At 42.2% G+C, this 14474-nt stretch overlaps 1 protein-coding gene across 5 annotated transcripts in view; it reads left to right on the top strand.

Annotated features, from left to right (window-relative positions):
• Positions 1 to 14474, top strand: part of LOC106610021 (tripartite motif-containing protein 2) — a 63647-nt gene that overhangs the window by 19561 nt on the left and 29612 nt on the right. For all 5 annotated transcript variants that reach the window (XR_014393061.1, XR_014393060.1, XM_082978383.1 and 2 more), the window contains exons 2-5: positions 8886 to 9067; positions 10769 to 11000; positions 11633 to 11784; positions 13556 to 13736. Coding sequence is in view for 3 of the 5 variants with exons in the window: in XM_082978383.1 (XP_082834509.1) it covers positions 8931 to 9067; positions 10769 to 11000; positions 11633 to 11784; positions 13556 to 13736 (702 nt within the window). In the remaining 2 variants the exon portion in view is untranslated. The remainder of the gene's footprint in view (positions 1 to 8885; positions 9068 to 10768; positions 11001 to 11632; positions 11785 to 13555; positions 13737 to 14474) is intronic.

Genomic DNA, 14474 nt, shown 5'->3' with positions numbered 1-14474 from the left:
AGAATTCATTCGTTGAATGCAGTGTCTTGTTTAGCGGATTGTTTTCTTTCTTTTCAGCCCTGTTTTGTCTTTGCGTATGCTCTGTTTTTGGGAGGCATTAAGGTATAAGAATGGGCAGCAGCATAATGGTATCGGACAAAACACTTCTGCCTGCACTTCTTAGAAAGGAGACGGTGTTTCTTGGTGTGATGCATCTCAAGTTGAAATTTGCGGGCAATGAATTGGATCTACGATTGTACAATTGCCCTTATTGGTACAGCTCACGCAATTAACTTCTATAGAAGCCTTCCCAGTCTGTCCATCCATCCATCACACATGACCGGATTCTAATTTCTCTAGATGTCTACTAGCCTCCCAAGCATCCTGGTAATCATGCAGTACTGTCCAGAGCCGTGGCCAAATGGGTAACACTCCTGGCCAGTACATGCCTCCCCACTGGAGACCAGGCTTCAATCCCGATCTACACTCTTCCTCCTGTGTCTCCTTTTTATCTCCCAATCGGTTTCACGCTATCTAAACATGCTAAAGATAAGAGGGAAATTCTTGCCTGAGTACCAATCTGTTTGTTCCATCATGCCACTCCTTGGCATGACAAGGACCAGGCTAGTGGAATTCCACTTTCCTTTTTAATTATAGTACATAAGGACCTGCTCAATGAGGTGACAGTGTCACCCTAATAATGAACTAAGTGGGGAGTAAGATGAAACCTGGTGTTTCATTACGCAAGAGCAAAGAGGGTGGTATGTCCTAAATGGCATCCTATTGTCTACATACAGTAGTGCACTCCTTTTGAACAGGGACCTTAGGGACTATAATAGAGAATGGGTTGCAGCCCAAGTCTATGCAGAAGGCTTGAATTGTCACGTGCGTACTGTCATGTTTCTGGATGCCCTCTCAATATTTTGTAGTTCTTCACTGTAATATGTTATAGGCTATGTTATCTAGACAGAAGCCAGCAGCTTTGCCATATCTTAGTTATTTTGTGATCGGATGAAGTGTCTTGTCATTTCTAATGATCGTACTTCGTAGCGAGTTGCTGTTGACCTTAATTCGCCGCTGTTTAATGTTGACATTTGCGTGTGTGTGTGTGTGTGTGTGTGTGTGTGTGTGTGTGTGTGTGTGTCTGCGAGTCACAGTCTGCGTGCGTGTTTATCTGTGTGTGTGTCTATTTGTGTGTGCATGCATTGTGCAATTGAGGTTGCCTTTTTGATCTAGGCCAACTGGCAGCACACTGCTTCTCTGTCTCTCTCTCTCTCATCCAGTGTTCCCCAAACTCGGTCCTCAGGACCCCAAGGGGTGCAAGTTTTGGTTTTTGCCCTAGCATTACTCTCTCTACCCTCTCCGCTCGATGCCTGTGTAGTGAGTCAGCAATATGTGTATACACACGCACACTGCTCCTCCCTTTGATCATGTTATTTTCCGCCTCATTGGTTGCTGAGCTGACCCCCGCCGGCTGCTCCCTGTCTCATTGGTCGCTCTGCAAGATGCCAGCCAATCCGCTCCCTGCTGCTTACTGACGCTGCTGCATCCCTTTCCCAGGATCCTTTGCCAGCTCTTCTGCAGTGAGCCAGCATTAACTTGAGAGAGAGAGAGGGGGAGGGGGAGTGTGAGGGGGAAAAGAGGGGTATAGAGGGTGAGTGGGAAACAGGGGAGGGAGACAGAGAGAGGGTGAGGGGGGAAAAAGGAAAAGCGACAGTAAGAGGGAGGGAGGAAAGCAACAAGAGGGAGGGAGGGAGGGAGAGGGGAAGAGATGTAAGAAATTGATTGGCTACGAGTCCAGACATAGGTCCACACTGTTGGCTCTCGCAATTAATCCTCCTCTCTCACTCTCTCTCCTCTTGATATGTGCCGTCATCTCTTTTCAAGTTTAGCAGCTCATCATTTCTCTGCTACCTGGACAGGAGCATCTTTAGAGGGCAGAAGCATGCGCTGCGTTTTACTCAGAGGATGACTCGGCGATGGTAGGGCTCCTACAGAACGTGGTGGGTAAATGGCATGGTGGCACAGTCTTATGTTGGCACGGGTAGCACTGGGTGGGTGACAATGTCACTGACTATATCGGCTTGGTGGTGACACCTGTTGATTGCTTCACAGATGCTGTGACTGTGTTTGGAATAGGGATTTTAGAGTGATTCATATAGTGTCATTGCAATGTCGTCATATAGTCGGGGGATGCACTGTATATGCTTGAGTAATGGATTTATGGTTTTGTTTATTGATTTGATTGATTAATATTGGGCATTTTCAAATAGGGTCATTGTAAGTGCTGATATCTACAGAACTTTAGGACATTTAACAAATATGTTTTTTCATGTAAGTTGCACTCGGCTTCTCTGATTGGTCAAGATTATTTGACATCTTCAACAGAAATGTACCTTTGTCATCTGTCATCAGTCATCTTTTGCCTATGAGACTGTGCTAGTGGTATGTTGATGGATTAATCAAGCAGGATTTATTTAGTTGCATTTCAAGCTGCCTTACATAAAGATGACGTAACAGCGAGACCTCCCTTTGTGAGACGACAGGAGTTCTGTATGTTGTTTGGTGTTGTCTTCGTTGTGTCCTTTGTCTGTTGTGTCTGAGTTATTGTGCCCTTGTTGTGGCTGTGTGTCTCTGTTGTGGCTGTGCTGTGTCTGCGTCTGAGAGAAGGATTTGTGGAACAGTTTCATAATCACTTCCATCTTTCATGCGCTGCAAATCCACCTAGATATGCAGCGACATTTCATGGAATTGATAAATCAGGGAAGGAGCTGGATTTTGATTCATCAAATCATCTATTTGATTGACAAGGCTTTCGTTGCGCTGGGTTTGTGTTTGCATATACCAGTAGATTTTTCAATGTAAAAATTGTGATCAACAGTATAGTGTATTTTATTGAGATATTGAGTGTTATGATAAAAAAGCATGAGCTGACGCACACCCAAAAATATTCCTACATAACCTGGTTCAAGCATTCATTATGTAACCCTGAAGAAGGCACTGCGCTGCCAAAACATTGCTTATTAGGTTTACCCATTCAATTGTTGGGAGCATATAAGAGTGTGCGACTTTCTTTCTTTATGTTTGAGTGTTATGGTGTCATAAATATTCGGTGGTATCTCAATACACCATGAACCAGATTGTCATTCTCTTAAAAGGTCCCCAGTCCCCACATGTGGAGAGTTAACCCTTAGTTGACCCAGGAAGTGAAAAGGATTGTGTAATGATGACTTTCCAGATCAAGCTTTCCAGATAAATCTAGCTTGATTTGACCGCAAATACTTAAAACATTTTTTTTTAATTTTTTTTTTTTACATCAATCCACCAATTTGGCTAAAACCCACTAAGCTTCAAGGGGCGCACCACCAAAGTTATGTAAATATTGTACCTTAGATAAGCTAGCGACAGACACCTTGAATGACTTGACTTCTGCTGTGTACTGTCGAGTAGTCAGCATTTAAGATTTAAACAAACTATATGGAAAGGGTTAAACCAAGGGTCTCCATCCTGGTAGCTATGGCAACGGTATTTTTCCTGTCAAGCTATTTTCTGGCATATACTGTACGAGACATCAGCAAGGGAAGGAGAGTCTCGCTCAGGGCCTTTTTCTACAAGCGGGCAGAGGCATCCTGTTTCTTTGCCTGTCTTAAATACATCCTGAGACCGCTAGCTAGCTGACACACATGCTTTGCTCACTCTGCTCCCACTGAGTCTTGTCTGACAAGTGTCTCCTATCCTCTAGCCAGCCTTGCAACATGTCAGAAAAATGATGCTTTTACTGACTGTGGTAAGAAACTACTATCCTTATGACTAGCACATATGAATCTGATTCATAATGACAGTCTAAGAGAAAATGACAAACTGTACATTGACAATGTAAAGTCCTATGGTGGTGGTAGCTGCATTACATTCATTTAATTGAATAAACTTCATTAAACTTTATTAATAAAGTAATAAATTGGATTCTTCAAAAAACAGCAAGAACATATACATGCATATAATACAGTAGGGTATTTCCATCGAAAAGGACCCATGAACACCAACATGTGAAGTTCATAGGAGCATGTCAAATTAAAGCATGCATACACTCAGTGGCCAGTTTATCTAGTACTAGGTCGGACCCCCCTTTGCCTCCAGAACAGCCTGGATTCTTCAGGGCATGAAAACGTTGCTCAATTGGTATTAAGAGACATAATGTGTGCCAGGAAAACATTTCCCCCCCCATTATGCCACCAACCTGTACCGTTGACACCAGGCAGGATGGGGCCATGGACTCATGCTGCTTACGCCAAATAGATTATCATACCACGTTCAAGGTCACTACGGTCACTCGTTTTGCCCATTCTTATTTTGTCGAACAGTAACCTAATGTGTCAATGCCTGTCTGCCTGCTTTATATAGCAAGCCATGGGCACGTGACTCACTGTCTGTAGGAGCGAACCATTTTTGTTAACGGGGGGTATACCTAATAAACTGGCCACTGAGAGTATAAATCAAATCAAATTAAATGTATTAATATAGCCCTTCTTACATCAGCTGATATCTCAAAGTGCTGTACAGAAACACAGCCTAAAACCCCAAACAGCAAGCAATGCAGTATAATACTGCCATACCAAGCAAAAGAGCAGTAACTCCACATTTGGTCCAAAACAATGTTGAAATTTTTTATACATTAATAAATCCTTTTAAGGATCTGACCCTTTTTAAAATGGGCCCCTAAAATGACATACCCAAATCTAACTCCCTGTAGCTCAGGACCTGAAGCAAGGATATGCATATTCTTGATACCATTTGAAAGGAAACACTTTGGAGTTTGTGGAAATGTGAAATTATTATAGGAGAATATAACACATTAGATCTGGTAAAAGATAATACACACACAAAACATGCGTTTTCTATTTTTGTTTTGTTTTATCATCTTTGAAATGCAAGAGAACGGCCATTCATTAACATATGTCATTTAGATTTTGTCTAGAAGATGGCAGCAGTGTGTGTGCAGTTTCAGACGGATCCAGTGAAGAATTACCTCACTACACAACATTTTGCACCAAGTTTGCCAGGAGTTTGCCCAAATGTGCTGAATTGGTCAATTTATACATTTTCAAGTACATAACTATAGAGAACATACAAAAATGCTATGGTAATACAAATGTAAGTTTACACACTCTCAGGAATGTCATACATGATGGATCATTAGCTTCCCTACAGAAAAGACACATCTAGATGGCCGGGCGGGGTGTGTGTGGAGCCAGTGACAGCAGTGGGGTCAAACTGTAGAACCCAGTTCCTATATTTGAATTATTTTTTCAAACAAAGCTACACTACATTTTATGTCTGGGACCCTCAGGATGACAAATTAGAGCAAGATTACTGAATGTAACTACATTATTTACCTTTAGAGGTGAATGTATCAAACCAGTTGCCGTGATGGTGTTTTGTTGTGCACTATCCTCAAACAATGGCATGGTATTTTTTTAATGTAATAGCTACTGTAAATTGGACACTGCAGTTAGATTAACAAGAATGTTAAGCTTTCTGCCAATATATGACATGTCTATGTCCTGGAAATGTTTTCTAGTCACATTATCGCATATTGAGCAACAACCGTCCCGGTTTAGGGACACCGATCCTGTTAAGTACATGCTTTATCATGTGGACAAATCTCATGCCTCCATTGTGTAGTGTTATGGGGGGTCATGTTTGCAGTAACTGCAAAAAAGTTACAGTGAAACCATCAGTTACTGCCTTTTAACTTGGTTTCACTGAGCTTTGGGATGCAGTGTCTACTGGTTCCCTTGATATTATTTATTGTTCTTTGCTGATACAAGTATAAAACTCTACGACAATGTATGTAACTGCCGTCAAAGGTCATAACAGAGGTCAGGGTCAATATGAAGAAAAAGTAAACTCATAGTAAGACAACAGATAACCGCATCTCCAATGATCTGACTACAATTAATTTGGCTGTACAATAAAACAACTTTGAAGTAATTTTACTCAGTTTCACTCTGAGCATTTACTGCTATTTTGCTTGGTAGGGCAGAATACAGTAATGCATTTCTATCGAAAAGGACCCATGAGCACCAACATGAAGTTCATAGGAGCATATATATTTTTTTTGGGGGGGAGGGCATAGATACATTTTTAAACCATTTTCCATCTTAAAAATTAGGCACAAATAAAGGCTTTGTTTTCTGGATAAACAGATGGAAAAGGGATTAGAGAGAACATCTACCAGAAAGTCTTAAAAGGTATCAGAAATGCATCAAAATACAATAATGTTGACGTAAAGACCCCTGCCAACTAATGTCAACACCAATATTTAATTTTGGAGAAATTCTTTACCTTATGGAAGTTTAATAAATATTGCCTTGTCCCTTGTAATTCTGTGACCAAAAACCCACATATCTTTAAGATATTTTCTAATTTCTCTCCCTCATGAGGATGGAGAATAATGAAAGTTCAGTTACAGTGATTTTTACTAATGTTCATTTTGTTTATTAATTATTAAGTGATTAAAACTCGTAATTCTGTTACCAAATTAGTAACGGAATAAACCAAAAATCACTACTGGAATTACTGTAACTGAATTGGCTACAATGACAAATTTATAGTAGTCACAAACCACAGTTGGGTCACCTGCTACAGTCCTCCCTTCCACTGGCATACTGTTATGTTCAGCTCATAACTGTTTTATTTCTCTTTCTGTTGTCTGGTGGTCAAAGCAAGTGTTAAAACAGTCTGGAAAACCCTACCAAACCCTCACTCTCCAGTTAATGTCACCTCTCCCAGCTCTTACTGACACCTACCCATGAGCCCCCTCTCTTTCTATTTACTTTAATCAGCATCCTCACCCACTGAGCACCGATCGACACTGGACATCCATGGACGTTGAAAATGAGTTTCAATTTGGTCAGTCCACCCTGGCCTTGTTGTTAAGGTCCAAAGACGGACCGAACTGGACCAAATTTGAACCTATCATAGACACGTTTCACAAGATTGTGCTCTTCTCACTGTGCTATCCAGAGTACAGTACAATACAGTAAAGAAAAGTGCAGTACAGTATATTGTACTGTACTGTACTGAACTATACTCTACTGGAGTTGAATTGCCCAGTATCAGCTTGTAAATGTATTGATATGAAACACACCCGTGTTAGAGGAATCCCGTGAATCTGAGGCCTACTATTTTTGCTTATATTGAACAGTATATTGTACTTTACTTTTCCTATGGCTCAGCATTCAACTCTGTCCTCAGGGGTGTCACTGTAGCTGCACTAAGCTTATACTGTACACGTACTGCTTTGCTTTCACTTTGTTATCAACTATTTATCACTCAATGCTTTTTCTGGAAACATTCACCTAGTATAGCACTGAAGCCATAGCAAAATGCTTGGCTGCATGAAATAGCAACTCTCGTCAAATCTATTTTGAGGTCATCCAGGACTCCCATCTCTCTTAAAACCGAGCCCCAACTTGGTTTCTCAATCCTAGGTAGGTATGCCAGATGGCCAGTCAAGGCCTGGGCTCCTGGCAAGTTTCAGCCTTGAAGAGTACTGACAAGGGCCAAGGCCCCAAAACCACAGACTGGATGCAGTATATCACAGTGCCATCCGTTTTGTCACCAAAGCCCCATACACTACCCACCATTGTGACCTGTACGCTCTCGTTGGTTGGCCCTCGCTTCATACTCGTCGCCAAACCCACTGGCTACAGGTTATCTACAAGTCTCTGCTAGGTAAAGCCCGCCTTATCTCAGCTCACTGGACACCATAGCAGCACCCACCCGTAGCACGCGCTCCTGCAGGTATATCTCACTGGTCACCCCCAAAGCCAATTCCTCCTTTGGTTGTCTTTCCTTCCAGTACTCTGCTGCCAATGATTGGAACGAACTGCAAAAATCTCTGAAGCTGGAGATTCATATCTCCCTCACTAGCTTTAAGCACCAGCTGTCAGAGCAGCTCACAGATCACTGCACCTGTACATAGCCCATCTGTAAACAGCCCATCTATCTACCTACCTCATCCCCATACTGTATTTATTTATTTATCTTGCTCCTTTGCACCCCAGTATCTCTACTTGCACATTCATCTTCTGCACATCTACCATTCCAGTGTTTAATTGCTATATTGTAATTACATCTCCACCATGGCCTGTATTTTGTCTTAACTTACCTCATTTGCACTCACTGTATATAGGCTTTTTGTTTTCTTTTGTTCTACTGTATTATTGACTGTATGCTTTGTTTATTCCATGTCTAACTCTGTGTTGTATGTGTCAAATTGCTACGCTTTATCTTGGCCAGGTCGCAGTTGTAAATGAGAACTTGTTCTCAACTAGCCTACCTGGTTAAATAAAGGTGAAATAAAATAAAAATAAAATATGTCCTTAGGCTTATAGGCCATATTGTGGGAAATATTATTTAAGATAACACATTAATACTTGGACCCTCTGCTGTTCATATACATACTGGTATGTGGACTATGTTGAGATTTATTTGCCTGTTCAGCCTGTGACAGAACTGTAATTTGTGTGTTTGGCATTTCCTGTCTCGGTGAGGGACAGGATGGGAGGAAAAAAGCAGCTGATGTGTGTGTCTCTCTTTTTTACCTTTATTTATCTTTCTAGCTAATTTGTGTGTATGTGAATTTGCCTTTGATCTCTCTCTTTGGCCATATATGTGTGTGTGTGTGTGTGTGTGTGTGTGTGTGTGTGTGTGTGTGTGTGTGTGTGTACACATGCGAATGCATACTGGTTGAAAATGCGAACAACATTTTGAACACTTTTGTATGTGTGTGTGCATACCTCCTAAACCCACTTCCCTCTATGTCCAAGTCTTAGCATGGGTATCAGTGCATATGTGTGTGTGAACCCCTCTAATCCCCGTCTCTCTGTCTCTCTCTGTAGGGTGCAGGGTGAGAGGAAGAGGGAACTTTATGACAGAGTATTAGGATGGCCAGTGAAGGCTCCAGTAGCATCTCCAGCCCTGTGGTGCGACAGATCGACAAGCAGTTCCTGATCTGCAGCATATGTCTGGACCGCTACGACAACCCCAAAGTGCTGCCCTGCCTCCATACCTTCTGTGAGAGGTGAGTTTGTGTGTGTGTGTGCATGCTGCCTGCCTGTCTCATTTTGTTCTTTATGTCCACTTTGGGATAGTGGGTGAGCTTGATTGTCTTTGAGAGTGAGATTTATTGGTTGGCAAACATGTGAATATTCTGCCAATTAAGGGTGATGCTTGCTCATCACACAACCTTAGATTAAAAGGACGGCAGGTAGCCTAGTGGTTAGAGCGTTGGGCCAGTAACCAGAAGGTTGCTGGATCAATTCCTCGAGCTGACGAGGTAAAAATATGTTGTTCTGCCCCTGAGCAAGGCAGTTAACCCACTGTTCCCTGGGCACTGAAAATGTGGATGTCGATTATGGCAGCCCCCCGCACCTCTCTGATTCAGTTGGGTTAGATGTGGAAGACACATTTCAGTTGAATACATTCAGTTGTACAACTGACTGGGTATCCCCCTTTCCTTAAAGATGACCCAACCAAAGATGTAGAAATTGTCTTTCTTTTTGTCATGGAACAGCTGAATATAGAAACTAAATACTGTATCTTCACAAAATGACTCTTTTCGGTGACTACGTTTGGTCTGTCCGTGTCACCTTCCTAGACTAGCTGTCTTTGTCCCTGAGAGAAGGGAGAGCTCAGTGCCTGTCTCTGCCTCTCTCATTGTTCTGTATAGCATCTAGAGCGTGACAATACTCATTTAGATTTGATGACGCTGTTGTACCAAGATGCTCTCGCCCTTTCTCCATCTTTCGCTTGTTCTCTCTCATTCTCTCCCTATCGTTTTGTTTCTTTCTGTCTTTGTCTGTGATTGTCTCCCTCCCTTCTCTCCGTCTTCTCTCTCTCAACTACCCCTCTATCCGTCTTCACTCTCCCATCCTCGTTTTCCCCACTCTGTCCCTCTCTCCATCTTTCAGTCTAGTCTCTCTGTTCATTTCTGACTCAGTGTGGTGCAGGCAACTGTGTGCTGAATATAAAAATTCAGTTTGTTTTTGAGGGGCGGAAAACTTTAACTTGATTGACAAGTTAGGTTTTTCTTCCATTTTAATTCTGTGTTGACTTTGATTACCATCGGACAACTTAATTAATCAGTGAATTAAACAGTGATTTAATTCATCAGCATCTCTGTGAAAATTGTGTATGACCAAATTATATCAAACTAGCAATTCAGTTGACCATTTAAAGTGTATATATTTATATTTTGTGGGACCTTTTTCTGGGTTTTTATTCTTCTGCCATGTATCAAGTAAACGTATTGCAGGACGCTATCTAAGGCTAGGCAGTGTGTGATTGTGAATCCCACCCCTTCATACAATGTGTTATAGAGTCACTCACTGGTATTATAAGTCAGTGTTGTTGGTGTATGGTGGAAATGACCCCATGTCTGCATGCTGCAACATTTTAGGATTTGATCCTGTAAAGCCATTGAATCTTATGAAACATTTTTTTTCCCTGACTCAAGTAGAATATACTAGACGAGAGTCATAATAACATAGAAGTATGATACAATGTCTGTTGCATCCCAAATGTCAACCTCTTCCTTAGTTAGGACACTACTTTTGACCAGGGCCCATTGGTGCCATTTGGGACACAGGCATGTGGCCTGTATTTTCTGTCATGACAGTTATTAGGGCTGTGGCGGTATAGAAATAGTCTTAGAAACACTAGTAAGGATATCCACATCACAGACATTTGACTCCACCTTTCTACCCTCCTCTCCCCGATCCAGGTGCCTGCAGAACTACATCCCCGCCCACAGCCTGACGCTGTCGTGCCCTGTGTGCCGCCAGACATCTATCCTGCCGGAGAAAGGCGTGGCGGCGCTGCAGAGCAACTTCTTCATAACCAACCTGATGGATGTGCTGCACCGGCCCCCCAGCGACAGCTGCAGCCAGGAGAGCGCAGTGTTGGAGACCATCAACTCTGTGGCCACGGGACAACCGCTCTCTTGCCCCAACCATGTAGGAAATGTAGAATATAACGACAGACAGACTCTCTCTCACACACACAGCTAATAATTTCCATCCATCAGTGTCCATATAACATTATTGCAGGAGTAAATGATTCAACAGATCGGTCACCTTGTTGAAATTACAGTGATGGTCGGAGGGGTGAAATCGATGGCATTTAACAGTCTAGACATGTCTGTGGCACCTCAGCAGGAGATTCCGTGACATTCAACTTTCTTGCGTATCTCTCTCACTCATCACCATAGCAACAGGTTTATTTTTATGGACTACTGGCACGGGGGCACTACCAAACTGGCACTGAACTTCTAAGTGGTGATAATGACTTGCTTCAAAGCTTGATACAGAGGTTTACTACAGGGTGTGATGTTTTGGGGGAAAAATTATTGGAGATTTATTGTGGTGTTTTTTTTAATATAGTTAATAGGAAATACATTTTAGGGTTAGTAGATATCTACAGTATTTTGTACCCTCAAATATTCTGGGAATATTTGGGTAGTGCTTTCGCACACCTGCACAGTATGCATTTGCAATCATGTCAGAGGAAAGGAAAAGGAGAGGAGAAAATGGATTCTCATACCGTTTCTTCACCTTGACCTTTAAACTCTTGCTTTGCTCTTGCCTAGGTGATGGAGTTCTACTGTCCATCGTGTGAGACAGCCATGTGCCAGGAGTGTACGAGCGCCGAGCATGCCGAGCACCCCACTGTGCCCCTCAAAGATGTGGTCGAGCAGCACAAGGCCTCGCTGCAGGACCAGCTTGACGCCGTCAAAAACCGGTAGGGGCCAGACATACCCCTGGGGGACACCAAATGTTATAAAACATATTTACAACCATAAAAACAAATTACAACCAAAAAATTAACATTTAATAATAATTATGACATCCAATTGCATTGGACAAAGTCAAAAAAAGGTAATGGCCGAACACACACCCCTGGGGAAAGTGGGTTAATGGTGCCATCTTTGGTCGTATCTGTACACAGAATAATGTACATCATATGTTCTTCTCCAATTTGCATTAGTGTATTGATTTTTCCTATTAGACTCAGTTCTTCATCTACCCAAGTATTCAGACCCCTTGACTTTTTACACATGTTGTTACGTTACAGCCTTATTCTCAAATGGGTTAAATAAAACAAATTCCTCAGCAATCTACACACAATACCCCATAATGACAAAGCAAAAACCGTTTTTGGGAAATCTTTGCAAATGTATTAAAAATAAGAAACAGAAATACCTTATTTACATAAGTATTCAGACCCTTTGCTATGAGACTCAAAATTGAGCTCAGATGCATCCTGATTCCATTGATCCTCCTTGAGATTTTTCCAGAACTTGGAATCCACCGGTGGTAAATTAAATTGATTGGACATGATTTGGAAAGGCACACACCTATCTATATAAGGTCCCACAGTTGACAATGCATGTTAGAGAAAAAACCAAGCCATGAGATCGAAGGAATTATCCGTAGGGTGCCGAGACAGGATTGTGTCGAGGCACAATTCTGGGGAAGGGTACCAAAACATTTCTGCAGCATTGAAGGTCCCCAAGAACACAATGACCTCCATCATTCTTAAATGGAAAAAGTTTGGAACCACCAAGACTCTTCCTAAAGCTGGCCGCCTGGCCAAACTAAGCAATCGGGGGAGAAGGGCCTTAGTCAGGAGGTGAGTTCCTCTGTGGAGATGGGCGAACCTTCCAGAAAGACAATCATTTCTGCAGCACTCCACCATCAGGCCTTTATGGTAGAGTGGCCAGACAGAAGCCACTCCTCAGTAAAAGACACATGAAACCCATTTGGAGTTTGTGAAAGGCACCTAAAGACTCTCAGACCATGATAAACAAGATTCTCTGGTCTGATGAAACCAAGATTTAAGTCTTTGACCTAAATGCCAAGTGTCACATCTGGAGAAAACCTGGATCGAGGTAAAGATGAACAGATCAAAGTACAGAGCTTGATGAAAACCTGCTCCAGAGCGCTCAGGACAACGACCCTAAGCACACAGCCAAGACAACTTAGGAGTGGCTTCGGGACAAGTCTCCGAATGTCCTTCAATGGTCCAGCCAGAGCCCGGACTTGAAACCGATCGAACATCTCTGGAAAGACCTGAAAATAGCTGTGCAGTGACGCTCCCCATCCAACCTGACAGAGCTTGAGAAGATCTGCAGAGAAGAATGGGAGAATCTCCCCAAATAGAGGTCTCCCCAAGAAGACTCAAGGCTGTAATTGCTGCCAAAGGTGCTTCAACAAAGTACTGAGTAAAGGGTCTGAATACTTATGTAAATGTGATAGCTGTTTTAGCATTAGCAAACATTTCTAAAAAAACAATTGTTGCTTTGTCATTATGGGGTATTGTGTGTAGATTGATGAGGGACAATTTTAGAATAAGGCTGTAACCTAACAACGTGTAAAAAGTGTAACCTAACAACATGTGTAAAATATATGTCAGAGGCAACCTAAGAATTATCCCCGATGGCCCAATAGTTTGAGGGTCAAAACACCTATGACTGATCGCACCCTTCCTCTGACTCCCTCCCTCCCTTCAGGCTGCCTGAAATCGACTCGGCTCTGCAGGTGCTGTCGGAGATCCTGCAGCAGCTGACCAATCAGAAGAGCTCCATCGAAGGGGACATCCACACCACGTTCGACGAGTTGCAGAAGACCCTGAACGTCCGCAAGAGTGTCCTGCTCATGGAGCTTGAGGTCAACTATGGCCTCAAGCAGAAGGTGAGACCCTAACGTTTGATAAATGGGCGGGGTTGAGTGGGACATTTTATTAGAACCTTTTCTTGTGGGTTTCTGATTGTTTCGTCAATCTGTTTGGTGCACACAGACAATATGATACGAAATTAGAGGCAGGTGGTCAATGAAAGTAAACAGATATATGATTAGGAGATAAAGGAAAGACATTTCTAAACATGGGCATAGTTTTTAAACCAAGAATGAACGGCATTATACTCACGATGTGAACAACAAAAATACTGAAAATGTGCTTCCCAATTTGAAAATCTAGTATATATTGAAAGCAATAGGTGTTAATTGTACAACACACTGATTCCAATGTGCCTTCCTAAAAGAAATTGTTTAATCTCAATTAAATTAAACCTGTACTAATAAAGGATAAATAACATAGAAATATAAATAAATTCCTCAGTTAGTTCTACTATCCCACACAGCAGCAGAGGCTCTGTTTACACTGTTTCTACATCGCATGCCAGTGGCTCAGCTGTCGATCAGGCAGTTCTCTGATAAATGATTAAATAAAACATGGATTTGGGGAGGGCTGGAGAGACGGACTGCCATATCTAGTCTTTGGTGTTGTCATTATGTCTACCTAGTTGGGAATTTAGGCTTTGAAAGTGCTGTATCTTCTAGCGAGCTAGCTGAGCTGTTCATGTTTAAAGAGAGGGTGAGTCTTGGAAGCAGAGAGGGGTTGATAAAGTGGGTAGGTACAGTGGTGTAGGT

The sequence above is a fragment of the Salmo salar genome, chromosome 08, assembly GCF_965601325.2.
Source record: "Salmo salar chromosome 08, fSalSal1, whole genome shotgun sequence".
Taxonomy (NCBI): Eukaryota; Metazoa; Chordata; class Actinopteri; order Salmoniformes; family Salmonidae; genus Salmo; species Salmo salar.
The sequence above is the reverse complement of the archived record's forward strand: the minus strand, read 5'-3'. Positions and strand labels throughout refer to the sequence as shown.